General features: G+C 41.1%; 2 protein-coding genes and 1 pseudogene across 2 annotated transcripts; all 3 read right to left on the reverse strand.

Moving 5' to 3' along the window:
• Positions 1-34: 34 nt before the first annotated feature.
• slc35a1 (solute carrier family 35 member A1) lies at positions 35-8,026 on the reverse strand. Its single transcript, XM_064990634.1, has 8 exons — positions 7,909-8,026; positions 7,343-7,523; positions 6,991-7,150; positions 5,468-5,620; positions 2,565-2,631; positions 2,293-2,469; positions 2,038-2,172; positions 35-1,672 (listed from the first exon to the last, which is right to left on the reverse strand). Exons 1-8 carry the CDS (start codon positions 7,916-7,918, stop codon positions 1,539-1,541), a joined length of 1,017 nt encoding a protein of 338 aa, XP_064846706.1. The 5' UTR covers positions 7,919-8,026; the 3' UTR covers positions 35-1,538.
• Positions 8,027-8,162: 136 nt separating this feature from the next.
• LOC135557149 (cilia- and flagella-associated protein 206-like) lies at positions 8,163-15,181 on the reverse strand (annotated as a pseudogene).
• Positions 15,182-15,323: 142 nt separating this feature from the next.
• On the reverse strand, positions 15,324-16,311 carry LOC135557150 (uncharacterized). Its single transcript, XM_064990360.1, is given in 5 exon segments — positions 15,324-15,397; positions 15,400-15,484; positions 15,602-15,711; positions 15,951-16,185; positions 16,297-16,311. Coding segments are annotated over 5 exon segments (519 nt in total).
• Positions 16,312-17,961: the final 1,650 nt, after the last annotated feature.

The raw sequence follows: 17,961 nt of genomic DNA on the forward strand, positions 1-17,961 counted from the left end.
ATTTCAGCTCATGAAAAATGGGACCAACACTATGTTCCGTTTATATTTTTGTATTCAGTATATACATGGACAAAGACAGCCACACCAATAACATGACTTAACATGTAACTGTACAGGCAGTTAGTGCATTCTCGAAGTATTCAGACCCCTTAACTTTTTCCACATTGTTACAGCCTTATTCTAAAATGTAAAACAAATTCTAAAATGTAAAACAAATTCTATCTACACACAATATCCCATAATGACAAAGCAAAAACTTTTTCTGAATTTTTTGCAAATTTATAAAAGCCACTCGGACATTGACTTGTTCCGAAGCCATTCCTGTCTTGGATGTGTGCTTGGGGTCATTGTCCTGTTGGAAGGTGAACCTTCGCCCCAGTCAGACATCCTGAGTGTTCTGGAGCAGGTTTTCAATGATCTCTCTGTATTTTACTCCATCTTTCCCTCACTCCTGACTAGTCTCCCTGCCTCTGAAAACATCCTCACAGCATGTTGCTGCCACCACTATCCTTCACTGTAGGGATGGTGCCAGGTTTCCTCCAGACGTGGCGCTTGGCATTCAAGCCAAAGAGTTCAATCTTGGTCTCATCAGACCAGAGAATCTTGTTTCTCGTCATCCGAGTCCTTTAGGTGCCCTTTGGAAAACTACAAGCGGGCTGTCAGGTGCCTTTTACTGGAGTGGCTTCCGTCTCTACCATGAAGGCCGTTCCAAATTTCTTCCATTTAAGAATGGAGGCCACTTTTAATGAGGCAGATTTTTTTGGGGGTACCCTTCCCCAGATCTGTTTCTCGATTACAATCCTGTCTCAGAGCTCAACGGACAATTCCTTCAACCTCATGGCTTGGTTTTTGCTCTGACATGCACGGTCAACTGTGTGCCTTTCCAAATCATGTACAATCAATTTAATTGACCACAGGTGGACTCCAAATCAAGGACGATCAATGGAAACAGGATGCACCTGAGCAAAGGGTCTGAATACTTATGTAAATAAGGTATGATTTTTTATTTTCAATACATTTGCAAACATTTCTAAAAACCTGTTTTCGCTTTGTCATTATGGGGTATTGTGTATAGACAGAAATAATTGAATCAATTTTACAATAAGTCTGTAACAAAATGTGGGAAAATGGAAGCGGTTTGAATACTTTCCGAATGCACCGCAAATGCTCTCCCAGGTGAGATTCTGTCAGCTGTGTATATACATTCGGTACTTTGTCAATAGTGGAGTAGTTGACATTGACAGTGGTTCAACAAAAATATTGTTGTCCATTACTAAACAGCAGTCCCACAGTAAACAAAAAATAAGGAATAAAAACCCAAATGGTATTTATTTTCTATGTATACATTCTGCCTCAGCGCCACACTTCCCTTACTTTATGCTCCATCATTACTGATATAATGATTCATCTAGATTGACGTTCCTTGCCGACGCTCTTACGGGACAACAGTAGACCGCAGTGTGAAAGAGGGCCTCATGGGCAGCTCCAACACAGAGGTCAGGAAAGACCATAAACCTTTGCTATTCCAGACCCAGGCTTCAAACAGTGATCAGTTTCTGCCTGGCCTCCTTGTCTGTGTCTGCTCTTGGAAGCTTGGTGGTGTCTTGTTTCGGAAGTCCATAAAGGTATATGGAGACACACACCAGCATTGCTCCACAAGCAAAGGTAGCAGCTGCATGAAAAGGGAAAATGGTTACTGAAAACCTGCCATGGACTATTGATGAATTCACTCAAATATTTTCAGATTTTTTCACTTCTAATCAGTGTTTCCCCTATATTCATTAATTTAGAAATAAAGATACATTTCTGCCACGACACACAAATGGATAGTAGTTGACTTAATGACTGGAAGTTTATGGGAACAGGTAGCATATCATTGCGCTAGTAGCAATGTACCCCCCATGACCTTTGCCACAAAGGCTGAAAAAAAAAACAATTATATTAGTACTCGAGTGTCAGAGACCACACAAAAGCCTAGTGGCTGAACAGTAACTTATGATAGTCCATGCCCACAAAGATGTGAATGATTTGACTCACTTATCTGTAGCCCAAACAGAGTGACGGATGCCACAGTAGAGAGAACGATGGCGGCTGCAGCAGAGAAGCCTTTCATGATATTGTCTGTGTACTTCACCACCACTGATGTGTACAAACCACCCACACTGGCCAAAACTGGAAGAAGAAAATACCAAATGTAAATGCAATGTTCCGCACATTTAGGTTAGGACATTTTTTTTTGCATTGTAGAAAATCAGGAATATGTTCATGTATCAATATTGAATTTTGACTCACAGACTACAAAGCACACCCAAGGCGTGTAACCGTAGAAGAAGCCTTTCTCCATGACCTGAGCGCCCTCAGTCATGTAAACTCCAGCGAGGGTGACCACAATGCCAGACAGGTACATCTGGATGTTCCTCACCCATAGGGATGTGTCTGAGCTCTTTAGGACCTTCTCAAAGTACACACCTGCTCAAACACACAAAAAGGGACACCATTAGATTACCTGCCATTATCATCATCATAAAATATTAAAAAAGGTATAGAAGATAAAGCAAGATTACCTGCAAACCCGGAGCACAACACAGCCACAGCAATGGCCATAAACCCCAAAAATGGGTTCTGCTCCACCTAAAAAAAAAGATTAGAACATATCGAATACACCGTACATACCAAGACATTTAGCCCCCAACTTATTGACGCTTTTCTTTAGATCTGAAAAGGTATTGCCAGTAAACAAAGGAAAGCCTGTACTTTTAATTCCGCCAACCGACCAATTCATGATTGCGGTAAAGTTGTCTACGGCTTAGTATGAAACGTAGCCGTAATGCAGAAGCGGCATTGGCACAAACTACCATAGAATTAAGAATACTAGAATGGACATGAACCTTCTTATGATGAGATGATAAAGGTCAGCCAGTATAGTATAAAATAATGCATTTCTGCACTAGCCAGACAGTTTTAGAGGAACTGGCAAATGAACTGCCAATATTCCATTCAAACAACACAGTCATTCTACAAGCTGAAATCAGTCGATGATAGACAACTTGTAAATGCAACTAGTACTGATATTGCATATAATAGCACTCACAAATAGAGACATTTATTTGCTAGGCAGCATCCATTACTAGGCTGTAACCATCCCATCACTTCACATAGTGCATGCTTAGTGGTGGGCTGTTCTCTGAACCACACCTGGATGAATCCATTAAGAATTACTGTGGGGTTGAATACCACTGAATGACGAAAATATTGGAATAAAGTAGGCGAATGCAAAAAGTCATGTATCAAATGGCTGCTTACTGAAACTCCCCGCCATCCAATCGCTATAATATATTTACATCAGGCTGATCTTAAATTGGTCAGAAATATTGAAAACATTACGGGATAATGCATCAACTTCCCCAGCTTCACATTATAGTAATCAGCATTGTGTAAGGGATAATCAACAACAAGTTGAAGGTGTGTTCCATGATGTCTAGAGGAGTGGAACTCACCTTCCAAGGAGTTGCATTGTTTTCCAGATAACAAGTTGCTTATCGTTTTTATACCATGGCTATGATGTAACACATTTGCCGCTAGAAATGTGTTCAACATCCACTGAAGTAGCTAGCAAGTTCACTAGATAGCGACAGTAGTTGCCTTGGTAGTCAAACAAACAGACTTGCTAGTTCCGCTAACAAAACCATCAGTACTAGCTTGCTATTATGAAAATCAAATTCAACAATGCCAATAATGTTTAGCCACTGAATTCTACCATGCAAATATACTGTGCATTAGAGGGAAATAATAAATGCTCTAGAATGTCCTTCAAGCCAATCAGAAACAAGTATTCAACAATGCCATGGTATAATTAAGTGAATGTCCGAGAAGCCAATGTTTGGAGGATATATTGGCACGGGTGTTGTTAGTCCCGAGACAAAGTCGATGGCTGGCAAACCGGGTTTTTTCCAACATATTGAAAAAATGATTGATAGTTTAATTTAAAAATATATTTTGATTAACTTGTTCATACTATTTCATCCTTACACAAGATATAGTCCTGACAAAACTAGGGTTGCTACCCAAGCTGGCTGGTTGTTCGTTCTATCGGTCCGTTTGCCAAAGACACGACCCAGCCGTTCAGTCTTTTTGTTCTGTATCTTTGGACACAACCCAGTCGTTCGTTCTAAATGTTCCATTACTGTCTGGCAATGTTCTTATCCCTTGCTTGTTAGCTAGCCAACTACTGCTAATTTACAGTCGCGTCAAACAGTGCATTCAGAATAACAGTGTGATGGCATTTGCATTTGTTGTTTAAGCTGTTTTCTAGTGACATTTATTTCGACATCTATAACAATGAGCTAATGAGGCGTGATTTCTCCTGGCATAGAAAATGTGCTCTCTCCTCAGGACACTGTTGTTCAGAGGAGCTGGCCAACAACACATCTAACAACCTTTTCAAACTGAAACGGGAAAGACTGGAAAGTAGCTGCACTTCATTTCGTTTGACCATTTTTCAATTGACATTTCTTTGTACACACACACAAAGGTTGGGGTCACTTAGAAATGTCCTTGTTTTTGAAAGAAAAGCACATTTTGTGCATTAAAATAGCATTACATTGATCAGAAATACAGTGTAGACATTGTTAATGTTGTAAATTACTATTGTAGCTGGAAACAGCAGATTTAACCAGAACAACAGTTTTCAGCTGTGCTAACATAATTGCAAAAGGGTTTTCTAATGATCAATTAGCACAAAGTGCCATTGGCACACAGGAGTGATGGTTGCTGATAATGTGCCTCTGTACGTAGATATTCCATTTTTTTATCTGCCGTTTCCAGCTATAATAGTAGAATAGAAATCAAGTGTAGACCTATTAGTTTGCTCGATCGGCGTATTGGCAAATCCAAAAAGGTTGATATGTGAACACAATGCTTTGGAAAATATAAATTGCTATTTTATTTTCTAAGGTTTCTAAAGCACATACAGGGAATCTTAATGTGTCTTGTCTGTTTAATGAACAAAATATTGATTTAATTTGCAAGGGGCAGCCATGTAGCTTATAGGATGCACAGACCAGTAACATAATTAAACTCAAAATATGATATTCTATTCATGCCATTGGATGTATTTAAAAGGTTTATGCTGGCAGTAATGTGGTAAAAATGGGCCTGTTTTGAAAGGGGGTCATATAAACATTGCACTGCCCCCAATTTTAAAAAAACAACAACATTTTTACAGGCAACATTCCATAAATCCTATGTGAAAAGTGTATAAGATTCTTAATAAATAGACAAGGCAGAGAATTCCAAACCTCAGACTTGGGTTGTAAACAAGCCATTAGAACATCAGCAACGAACCAGTATACACTTTACAGGCCCATTGGCCAGGTCTCCCTTGTAAAATAGGTATTCTGACCTCAAATGGGAATTCCTGGATAAATAAATGTTAAATAAAAAGCCAAAACAAAAACACCAAGGGTACCTGGACTTTAGTGGCCTCTGCCGGTTTCCACTGGACCAGTGTGACGCCCAAACACAGCATAAAGACTGAGAACCACTGCAGCCTGCTGAGAGAGCGGTTCAGCATGAGGACCATGCACAAGGCTGTGCACGGGATCTTCAATTGATAGGTCACCTAGATAAGGAAGATAGAGTGAGAATATGAGCCAGAAGGGAAGTATAGATACAGTACCAGGCAAAAGGTTAGATACACCTACTCAAAAGGTTTTTCTTTATTTTTACTATTTTCTACATTTTAGAATAATAGTGAAGACATCAAAACTATCAGTTGTGTTGTGACCAGGTAGGGGTGGTATACAGAAGATAGCCCTATATGGTAAAAGACCAAGTCCATATTAATGGCAAGAACAGCTCAAATAAGCAAAGAGAAGATTACTTTAAGACATGAGTCAGTCAATACGCAACATTTCAAGAACTTCTTCAAGTGCAGTCTCAAAAACCAGGCGCTACGATGAAATTGGCTCTCATGAAGGCCGCCATAGGAAAGAAAGACCCAGAGTTACCTCTGCGGCAGAGGATAAGTTCATTAGAGTTGCCAGCCTCAGAGATTGCAGCTCAAATAAATGTTTCAGAATTCAAGTAACAGACATCAACTGTTCAGAGGAGACTGTGTGAATCAGGCCTTCATGGTCGAATTAACCACTACTAAAGGACACCAATAAGAAGAGACTTGCTTGGGCCAAGAAACACGAGCAATGGTCATTAGACTGGTGGAAATCTGTCCTTTGGTCTGATGAGTCCAAATTTGACATTTTTGGTTCCAACCATGTCTTAGTGAGACGCAGAGTAGGTGAACGGATGATTTCCGCATGTGTCGTTCCCACCGTCAAGCATGGAGGAGGTGGTGTGATGGTGCTTTGCTGGTGACACTGTCAGTGATTTATTTAGAATTCAAGGCACACTTAACCAGCATGGCTACCACAGCATTCTGCAGCAATACGCCATCCCATCTGGTTTGGGCTTAGTGGGACCAACAGGACAATGACCCAACACCTCCAGGCTGTGTAGGGCTATTTGACCAAGAAGGAGGGTGATGGAGTGCTGCATCAGATGATCTGGCCTCCACAATCACCCAACCTCAACCCAATTGAGATGGTTTGGGACAATTTTGACCACATGGTCAAAGAAAAGCAGCCTACAAGTGCTCAGCATGTGGGAACTCCTTCAAGACTGTTGGAAAAGCATTCCAGATGAAGCTGGTTGTGAGAATGCCAAGAGTGTGATAAGCTGTCATCAAGGCAAAGAGTGGCTACTTTGAAAAATCTAAAAAATATTTGGATTTGGGTAACACTTTTTTGGTTACTACGTGATTCCATGTGTGTTATTTCATAGTTTGATGTCTCCACTATAAATTCTACAATGTAGAAAATCTTTTTAAAATAAAAACCCTTGAATGAGTAAGTGTATCCAAACTTTTGACTGGTACTGTACGTCCAGCCTTAATGTGACATGTTCTGCAGAAATCAAGAAATGTGTAGTTTATACCTGATACACAGCTGCATCAAGATTGCTCAAGGCAATAAAGGCCATGTTATTCTGAACTGCATAGACCACAGAAGGAACACTCAGTTTCAGCAGCTCTTTTGGACTCCAAAATACATGTTCAACTATGGACGCTTTTAACCTGCCAAAGCTGCCAGTTTCTCTGCAAGGTGAAAATGAAGACAAACATGTATAAAAGCTGAGCTACTGGGACATTTATATTCATTCAACAAAATACTCAACACAAGGGTGTTCTACAGTATTTCTTCAAGGCAGAGACCAATGGAAAAAGGCTATCCAAGTGCATTTGGAACATGTACGGTCATGAAAACGGTAGTACATTGGATATACTTACTTGGTCAACATCCCAAGGCTCAAGAACAATTTAATAACTTCCGTGATGCATACTGCTGTTGTAGAGAAGTACATAGCTGTTGATGATACTGTCCTTGTGTATCGTAATACCACGGTGTAAGTTGCTGCCACCAGTGTCATCACTGACAGACAGTAGACCTTGAACATCACACTCACTGGCTCTGTAGAGAGAGGACAATGATTCATGACAGTGTGAAGTTCACAGAAAGTAAGACAATGAGGCAAGGAACCGAAAATCAGTGTGGACGGACACCCACTGACGAGATTCGCATTCGTTACAAGAACAATCTATATAGCCGGGGGATAAGTTTAGACAGTCACCTAGCTAGTTGTATCTGGACTCAGCAGGTGGCTAACTAGCTACTTCGCATTGCCCTTCCGTTCAGAGAAGCTGTCTTTTTTTTTAGCTGGATAGCAAAATACCGAAGACAATTTGTTTAGTTCAGTGTATTATAGGCTAACTTGTTGCGTTAAATAGTTCCCGAAACAGGAACTAGTAAATAACATAGCAAATAACGTTAAGCAGAGCTAGCAGATTTCACTTACCGTTAGCCATGGTTAACTTGATTGTGGACAGACGAATGCTTGGGTACTTAACGTGATCACCTACCGATGTGTCTGACTGAACATCACAAGTATGATTATCAGATATGAAATCCTGAATAGGTCTTCTTCTTTGGTATCATGGCGTTCGCACATTTGTTTGTGCATGCCGCCACCTAGAGTGCGGGAGTGTGGTGGCCGCTCACGTTACATTTTGTGATACAAAAATAAAAAGGAAATAAATTGCACCACTACACCTATATACCACTATTCGGCGGTGGAAAATGAGGTTTGGGGACGTTGCTCTTGCTATCCCTCTTGCACTGGCACGCACCATCTTCGGGGAGGTAGGTTTGGGTGACATTATCCTTCCTCCTGTGAATTAGATTAGAGATATTTTGAGATAGATTAGCCTGCATTGAGTTGGCTACTTTACTATGAAGATTGTCTTGAAAAAAAAACGTCAGGACATAAGACTGTTAAAAGGTTTCCCTTCTTGAATAAAAAAAAAAGATCCAAGCAAGAAGACCATGGTAACAGTACACTCAACAATGAGCCAATTAAATCACTGACCAATTTGATTGCTTTTCTCCTCAGCTCCCACTCATTCCACTCGTACGAGTTCACAATGTTGGTTTACAACAAATAAGTGTCCACCTGAGTGCTGCTGTTACCAACAGTCTCTCCCCTCACTGGATCTGCAGAGACAGAATTTCAGTGCACCGTTGGTAAAAAAAATATCACTGCCAAGTTCTGAAGATGGAATTTAAGAATTATGATATTGTAAGTGAACATACCTCAGAATGTGGAGTGACACGGGCAGTTGGAGGAGCTGGATAAGCTCAGGGGACCGCTTTGCTTTCTCTGCCACACGGGCTATGTACTCATCTGGTTTGGATCCAAATCTTAAACATGCCTCCTTGGAGCTGAAAACATAGTATTTCTCCCTATGTTTCAGGACTCCTATGCTTGGGTTGCATGAAAAAACATAGTCACTTCTTTTGAATATTTTTAATAATAAAAGGGGGGAAATGTATTATTTCTACAACAATGTAGCAATATATACAATTGCCACCTCAAAAATCTACACACCTGGCCCATCCTTCACGAGTGTACTGTATAACAACGACTGCTGAGGGGAGGAGGGCTCACAATAAAGGCTGGAATGGAGTCTATGGAATGGTATCAACCACATGGGCAATCACATGATATGTGGTTGATACCATTCCATTGACTCCATTCCAGACATTATTATGAGCCCTCCTCACCTCAGCAGCCTCCACTGGTGTATAACCACAAATTCCCTTGTATTGCAGTGGTCATTTGTCAAATTCAGCTGTTATCTCAGGCAAGAGCCACTCTTGTGTTTTGATCTCAAAGGGGGTCAATATGGTTTTGAGCTAATGATAGAGATGTAAGAAACGCAGAGCTATACTGCGGGTGAATGTGAGGGTGTTAACACAGTACTTACCTGAAGACTTTCTTCTCGTTGTTCTTGATCTCCGACACCAGTATGTCCTCCAACTGAACATCAGGGAAGAGCTGGGACTAAGCAACCACGAAGGGCTGCAGGTTCACCATCATGCTACTGAGGCTGCTCAACAGCACCATCTCATCCTGAAAACCTGATCAATACTTTGCTGGAGCTGTGAAATGGGTCTGGAAGAGGATATAGAGTATGAGAGTTGAGGTCTAGAGATTAAGGGCCAGTTTCCCAGACATACTGTAGGTTAGGCATAACCCTGGACTAAAGAGCACTTTCAATGGAGATTCCCTTGCTTTTTAGTGTAGGACTAGATTTAATCGGTGTCCGGGAAACTGCCCTGTAATGGGAATATTTAAGATGACTAAGAGTGATCAAATGTATATTTCTGTAATACACATGCTTTCCATTGTTGTGTTTGCGACATTTTAGTTGCGGGTTGATGGTTACTAGACATTATGATGAATGTTATAGATTGTTGTCACTTGTTCTCAGTGGAGCTGTTGCTCCTTGACCTTCTTTATGAGGGACAAGAAGGTTCCCAGCTCCAACTGGGAAAAGATGATTTGTAAGGCAGCTGCTAAAAACACTCGCGCACACACACACACACACACACACACACACACACACACACACACACACACACACACACACACACACACACACACACACACACACACACACACACACACACACACACACACACACACACACACACACACACACACACACACACACACACACGTGAGCAAAACAGGAACAAACTGATCAATGGTGGAAAATGGGATGATTCCCAAATTGTAAATACTATCACTTCCATGGCCAGTGTAATTACAATTTACCATTTTGCACTTTCCCTTCTTTGTGAATAGGGATACCTTAATTGAAACAATAACAAAGCATACTCCCCACCTCTGTTCCGGTAAAAAGCTGAGGGATGGGCCTGGAGAAATGTAACCACTCAAATTCATAGACAGCGCTATGGGTTTAAGGATTGACCATCCGTGATATCAACATTATAGTTTTAATAAAGTTTTTAGGCTTTGCAGTGTTTGTTTAATTGTACTTTTATTACAAACACTGAAGAAAAACAAGCTTGTATTTTGGTTTCTGATGGGGTATGACAAGTTGAACTATGCTCATAAGTCATTTATTTTTATTGAAAAATCAATGGGTAAATATAATTAATTTATTAGTCCAAAAAATTGATGTAGCAACTAAGGATGGCCACTTTAACTTGTTATACAAAATGAGAATAAAATAGTCCTTGTGAGTACCTGTAGCCTCTCGCACTGTTGTGATGTCTGTGGGGGAAACCAGACCTGAGCTCAGCAGAACATTACTGACAATCTTATTTATGGTAAAGGCCCTCCAGATCCTCACGTGTTTTCACTCGGCTGTCAGGGATTTCTCGACTCACTGGGCCTAGCTTCGACTGAAGTACCTGCTGGTGATCCTCAAGGAACTCACCTGGGACACAAAACACGACCTTTGAGGCTAAACTGATGAATAGGTACAAGACCAGTATGCCATGTCTTTAGAAGGTACTTGACAATGGCCTCATGTCTCAACATAGAGTGTTTAGTTAATAGACCATATGAATAAAACATTGGTTCATGCATCCTTTGAGCATTTTAAAGCCCCCAATTACGTCGAGACTTGTAATTCATGTCAAAGTAGGCTTGCTTCTTGATCGTGTCAAGGGCAGGGCTCCCCTGGTCCATGAGCTTGTCCACACACAACTGCAAAGGAAAAACAACACTGATGACGATGAGCCCATTGCTCGAAGATCTCAGGCATGATACCAGCCAAACCTGGTGGTTATAATGAAATGGAGTGAATCTACACACGTCCAGAAGTTCTAACATCTTGCTGGGTAACAGTCCGATCAACTTTGAATAGAACTTGTGGGTCCAACACAACATTTTTACCGAAAAGGAAAAACATTGATTTAACAAAGTAGCTAAACACTGTCACTGACACTGCTTGCCTTTATCACACAAGGCTAACTAGCTAGCCACGTTATTAATTATACTGAAAAGAATATATATAAATGCAACATGCAACAATTTAAACGATTTTACTGAGTAACAGTTCATATAAGGAAATCAATCAATTGAAATAAATAAATGATGCCCTAATCTATGTATTTCACGACTGGGCAAGGGCACAGCCATGGGTGGGCATAGGCCCACCCGCTTGGGAGCCAGGCCCAGCCAATCAGAATTTGTTTTTCCCCACAAAAGGGCTTTACTACAGACATAAATACTCCTCAGTTTCATTAGCTGTCAGGGTGGCTGGTCTCAGACAATCCTGCAGGTGAAGAATCCAGATGTGGACGTCCTGGGCTGGCGTAATTACACGTGGTCTGCAGTTGTGATGCTGGTTGAATGTACTGCCAAATTCTCTAAAATGACATTGGAGGCAGATTAACAGCTCTGGTGGACAGTCCTGCTGTCAGCATGCCAATTGCACGCTCCCTCAAATCTTAAGACATCTGTGGCATTGAGTTGTGACAAAACTGCACATTTTAGAGTAGCCTTTTATTGTCCCCAGCACAAGGTGCACCTGTGTAATGATCCTGCTGTTTAATCAACTTCCTGATATGCCACACCGTGGCAGGTGGATTAATTATCATGGCAAAGAAGAACTCATTAAAAATGTTAAATTTCTTTACTCATCTATTGTTTACCTGATACCTGTTTTACTTAATAATTGCACTGCTGGTTCAGGCTTGTAAGTAAGCATTTCACTCTAAGATTGTATTCAGCACACATGACAAATAAACTTTGATTAGATATGTTTATAATTTTTGACAGTATTGTAATCCAGGGACCCATCAGGAAAGCCACTAACGTTGCCGACACCATACCCCACTATGCCCCATTCTTGAGCAATTTCTCTAATTATGTTTTTTAATTACACTTTCTGGTCGAGTATGAGACATGTTTTTAGCCTGCAAGCTATACTAGAGATCATGCAAATTCCCCACCTCTGCATGGTTGCCAAGGTAATAAATGTAACACTGCATGAGCCACAGGATGTAAAAGTTGCAATGTTGTAACTGTAGTAGCTAGCATAATGCATTGATGCACACATCTTACTGGCCTTCTCATTTATTTCATGTCATTAAATGCTCATTAATTATTTTTTTAAACTTTGCATAACATTGTCATGCAGGACTGTCACGACTTCTGCCGAAGTCGATGCCTCTCCTTGTTCGGGCGGTCGAAGTCTTCGGCCTCCTTGCCATCGCCGATCCATTTTTCATTTGTTTTGTCTCGTTTTTCCACACACCTAGTTCTCATATCCCTCATTATGTGTTGTGTATTTAACCCTCTGTTTTCCCATGTCTTTGTGTGGTATTGTTTATCTGTTCATGTATGCACACGAGGCTGGTTAAGCTGGGTTATGTTAAACCCTTATTTGTATTTCGTGTTAGTTTGTGCCGTGTGCTTTTGGGTCGCCAAATAAAAGGCTCCGTTTTGCTACCAACTATCTGCTCTCCTGCGCCTGACTTCCTACAGCCCTTCACGCATATCCTGACAAGGACTTAATGGAAACATACATTTTGATAAAAGTATTTATTATAAAAACAGACATTACATACACAACTTGGTCTAGATGAAGGTAGCAAATCTCAAGCATGGAATGTACAGTTCAAAAAGGAGAGGCTGGAACTTCAACTCAACCTCTGACCAAGAACTAACGTCAATGAGCCGAGTATTCATCGGTCTCCATATTTTAGCCCTTGGATAAATAAGGCCTTTCCATTTCACAGGGGTTGATTACGGACTTCCACTTAAGACCTGAGATTAAGTTCACATGGCAACCCCACTTCTTTAGAGTAGGAAAACACATGGCAGTTCTTAGAAAAAACACTGAAGACTACATGTTAAAATGGTGCGTCAAAGACTGGGTTAAGTAACACGTGAATCATACACTAGGTAGTAGGTCTACTGTCAACAACATGGGGTTGATACTCAGGTCAGGTTTATCAAAATGCTGCAAGGTCCAAACTAATAAGGCCAATTGTGTGTCCATATGAACAGGCCATTTTTTGGAAGGGTACAAGGTAACCGTCAAATGGGAAAGTCATAGCCGCAATGAACCAACATACAACGTTCTCATCAAGTTTAGGTATTTGCTGTCAAAACACGTTTATAGTAGAAAAACATGCACTTAACAGATGTGTCCCATTCATTACAAAACATAGAACGATTTATCAATACTTGTAAGTCAGAAAAGTCTATATTGTGAACAAACGTGTACCCGAGTCAAGAATAGGTGACGTTGTGAATTGAACCAAAGGGACCCTTCACACACAAAAAAATGTAGGTTTAAAAGATCAATGCACATTATTTTTTATTTAACTAGGCAAGTCAGTTAAGATCAAATTCCTATTTTCAGTGACGGCCTAGGAACAGTGGGTTAACCGCCTTGTTCAGGGGCAGAATGACAGATTTTCACCTTGTCAGCTCAGGGATTCGATCTTGCAACCTTTCGGGTTACTAGTCCAACGCTCTAACCACTAGGCTACAGGACTTGCGTTATAGGCCTTCATTGTGGGACATGCAACATTGAATGCGGTTAAGTGGAGAGTCAAGAGGGAAAACTCACAATGGAGAAGTAAAATGAACAGTCAGTCTACCATTTAGGTGTGGTTTAGCTACAGGTCATTGATTTAGCTACAGGTCTTGGAGGGGAAACTACAGTAACTTACCTTTCACCAAGTTAACACTGAAAAGATGAACATGCACATTTTAGGTTGAAGTTATTTCAAGATAAAATGAAGAAAGCTAATAAAATGCACAGAAAACTATTACAATTTGGCCATCATGTCATGGACATTGGCAAAACCATGGCATATGTAGTAGTTTCTCAGAAACGGAGAAGACTGATCAAATGGGCCTTTAAATAAAGTAGATTGGTTTTCCTACCATTACCAAAATACCTGGTTCACCCCCCAAAAAAAAACAATTTGAAAAGAGGAGAAAAGGGTGGGAAAACAAACTAATATTTCAAGAGTCACACAGAGAAATATGTTCAAACCTGTTCTGAAGCGCGTACAAATCTGTAATGTTTCTTTACATATTGCCAGACCCTGATAAGAGGATTCTAAGTAAATCTTTGGACATCCTCAGGACATCTTTGACAAAGGCATCAATTTAAGGAATGCAACCGTCTTGAGTCAGGATTGATGTCACTAAGCATAAATCAGAACATTCCCAACTATTGTCTGATCTGCCTGACAACAGTAGAAGAATGTTATATCACACTCAAAGTAATAGAGCGTTGGAAGCTTCAAGCTGAAATGTCCTCTGGCATTATGCAGTAGAGCTATATTGCACCATCCATTTCAGGACCATCCAGTCCAGATGATGAGTCCAGCTCAGAAGCACTTCCTGAAGACAATCTGTGGGCCATGTTCCTCATATTCCTCTTGGCTGTTCCAGGTGAAGTCAAAGGATGACAAGTTAGCTAGCACTGCACCTCCACTCCAAACAGATACACCTGTGTCCTTAGGGCTGGTCACACGCACACACTCCCTCAAGTCTGTAGGCACCGTGGTTCTAATTTCACTCTGAAGCCGCTCATGTTCCCCAAAAAGCTCCGCCGGAGGTCAATGTCTGAAAGGAGGATTGACTTGAAAATACTCTCATGCATCCCGTAATGGTCTCGTCCAATCAGATCTGGCTTACACTGTGGATGGAAGACATCACTGATTAACAGATCAAAGCTGACTCCTGGTAGCCATCCATTGACTTACTTGGTATATATTACCATAACCATAATCAGAAGCTGTTGGTAGAGTTAAAACACTTGCAGTTCTTAGTCTCAATTTCCTCAATACATAGCAGCAGATCACTTAACCATCACCACTCATAAGGGTGAGTGTTGTTTAAAGTGGGGATACAGGGGGTCGGTTAGAGGCTTACCTGAACCGCTCTGTGCTGAGGTGGATGACCTGTCCATCAGGCATGATGTAATACATCACTGCTAGCCCTGGGCCACCTGGCAGCATTTCTCCTTTATCTCTCTCACAATCTCCATCTCGGTAAAAGTGTGCATGCACACTCCCTGCTCCTGCAGAAGCTGGGACACAGGATAGCAGAAAGCAAAGGTGAAAATAACTCTGTTTTTTTTACCAAATTAGCATATTTAACAGAGTCCCTGTAAAAAAAAACAACATAAACTGTTAACATCAAATACCATTTTAAGGTGCATTGTAACATCATGGCCAGCCACTGCGTGAGGTAGACAGTATCCCTCAAACACTGGCACCCTATGACTCGATCCATCCCCAGAGTCAAACACTACACCTATTAGAAGACAAAGGCTACAATGATTAGCAATCTTATCCATTATTAAAGCTAAAAATACAACATTTCTCTCCTAGATTTTTAGCAATCTCCTAGATTTGAATCTTTACTTTGAACAAGAGTGAAAGAATGCAATCCTTTACTCAGGAATATAATCACTGGATTAGATGGATTCATATATTAACTGAATCTAATGTATATTTACTTACATTTAACAGAGTAGATAAAAGTTAGTTTACCTGTGGACCTCCCTGCTGCGTAGAGCGCCAGCACTGCCTGCATGGTCACATAGGCGAGGGGAACGTTAAAGCAGTCAAACATAAGTTCCATCATGCGCTCGCGGTTCTCCAGCGGGTTCATGGCTGCCTCGGTCAATAGGACAGGGTGGTCGTCTGGATCGACCTGCAGCTTGCTGGAACGTGTGCCAAATCTGAAGCGAGACCAGTGAGGTTTAAATCCTATAACCGCCAGGTACTACAGCTTCATCAGAACATCAATGGGATAGAATTATGTCAACAGTAGACAACACTTCTCCATTTCCTCCCAGTTGCTTATAATTCCGTTTTTCATGGGATACTTCAGTACCAGGACTCCTCTCATGTGTTGAGCCTCATGTCCAATGAAAGTCTCCCGTTCAAAGTTGCCATTTATTATTTCCTGTTGACAAAACAATAGGCAAATCAGAAAGCCAGTCTCCATGTTGGGAAACGTATGGTGGCGGACTAGCATATGAATAGCCACACGACCGAGGACAAACACCAAATAATTTGCTCATACAATTACCTCATATTTAGGCAGCCCAATGATATTTGGAAATATAGTATTTGGGATTTCCTGATCAGCAAACCCTGCTTTCATCAAATCAGATCCTGTGTCCAGCACTGTTGGAGTATTGAAATTGGTCATCTGTAAATACAAGTTCAGAGAGATATAATCATTCCCATTTAACTGAAAGAACGTATAATATTCAAATTGTGAATGTCTTTCCAAACAACTACTAATCCTTACGTCTCTGGTGGTTATTTGGACATTGGGTTGATTTACAGGTGACCTAGAGATGGCCGTCCTTGCAGTCCTACACCTCTGAAACCCATCAGGGCTCTACTTCTCTCCACTCATCAGCTCCGCTTGGTTCACATGATCCAGATATCGCTTCAGCAAACATACGAGGAAGCTCTTCAGAATTAAACCCAGAATGTGCCATTGAAATATCCTCAGATTTCTGGGAGAAGTTGGATTTCTGTCTGGATTTCTATCTGAACAACGGCAGAGTCAACAGGTGTTAATGTTGATTCAACAGAGGAATTGTCTAGAGAGGACTGCTCACGGGACTCCAAAGGGTTATTGCATAAAGATGCCTGTTGAGCTGTGAGGGGTTTGTTGTTGTGGCTATTGCTGTGGTCCTTCACAGGTTTGAGGCTTTGCCCTTTAGGCTTCGGATGAGTGCTGAACTCTGGCATGACTTCTGGTGCGAGTCTGGGGTCAGGGTCTGAATCACTATCAGGGCAGAGGGTTAAATTACATGGTTTCCATTGAGATGTTGAGTTCTAGCCCATTGTCATTCACAGGAAGTGATGCCTTTCTTGGTTTAGGCACTGGGGGGGGTTGTTATAATTCCAACTCGGGTCAAATACTCCATGTTCTGGGCACATTTCAGGTGTGAAGGTGGCCTCTTGGGGAAATTGCAAGTTGTACACCAATCTGAAATCTAAGCCTTCCTCATCTGTACTCTCTTGGTGTTGGATTCCAACCTCTTCAATAAATTCACTGGGATCAGAATAGCTTTGTGGTAGAGTTAAGACTAGTTGTGATGCTCTGGGCTCCAAAAACTCACTGTGGCAGGGAGCATCTACTTCTACCACGGCATCACCACAGCCAGATATACTAGAGTCCGCATGTGGATACTGACCATTTACACTTTGAACAAAGTCTTGTGATACAGGCATTATGGTAGAAAAGGTTGCAGTAATAACAAGGGATTCATTAGGATCAAGGTTTATGGTGTGTTTGGGCAGGATTGGCAAGTGCTTTACGTTGAGGTGTTGGCTTCTATGGTCTGATATAAGATCGTCGCAGAGAGCACCAACCTCCAAGTTATTCAGTTTAGAAGTCCTGTCCATTATAAAGCATTTCACTACTTTCTTGGTTCTGCTTATCCTCTTTGTGAGTTGACATCTTTTAGTCATCTCTTTAGCTAGGTTCATTTCCATCCTCTCCACTTCCCTTTTCTCTCTTTCTAGTTCGAATAGA

Source organism: Oncorhynchus masou, chromosome 16 (genome assembly GCF_036934945.1).
Source record: "Oncorhynchus masou masou isolate Uvic2021 chromosome 16, UVic_Omas_1.1, whole genome shotgun sequence".
NCBI classification, from domain to species: Eukaryota; Metazoa; Chordata; class Actinopteri; order Salmoniformes; family Salmonidae; genus Oncorhynchus; species Oncorhynchus masou.

Excerpts from the sequence above, each read along its gene's own strand:
- slc35a1 (XM_064990634.1), bottom strand. Across the intron at positions 5,621-6,990 it reads TTGATGCAGCTGTGTATCAG|GTGACCTATCAATTGAAGAT; the intron begins GTATAAACTACA and ends TTCCTTATCTAG. Across the intron at positions 2,470-2,564 it reads GTTGTGCTCCGGGTTTGCAG|GTGTGTACTTTGAGAAGGTC; the intron begins GTAATCTTGCTT and ends GTGTTTGAGCAG.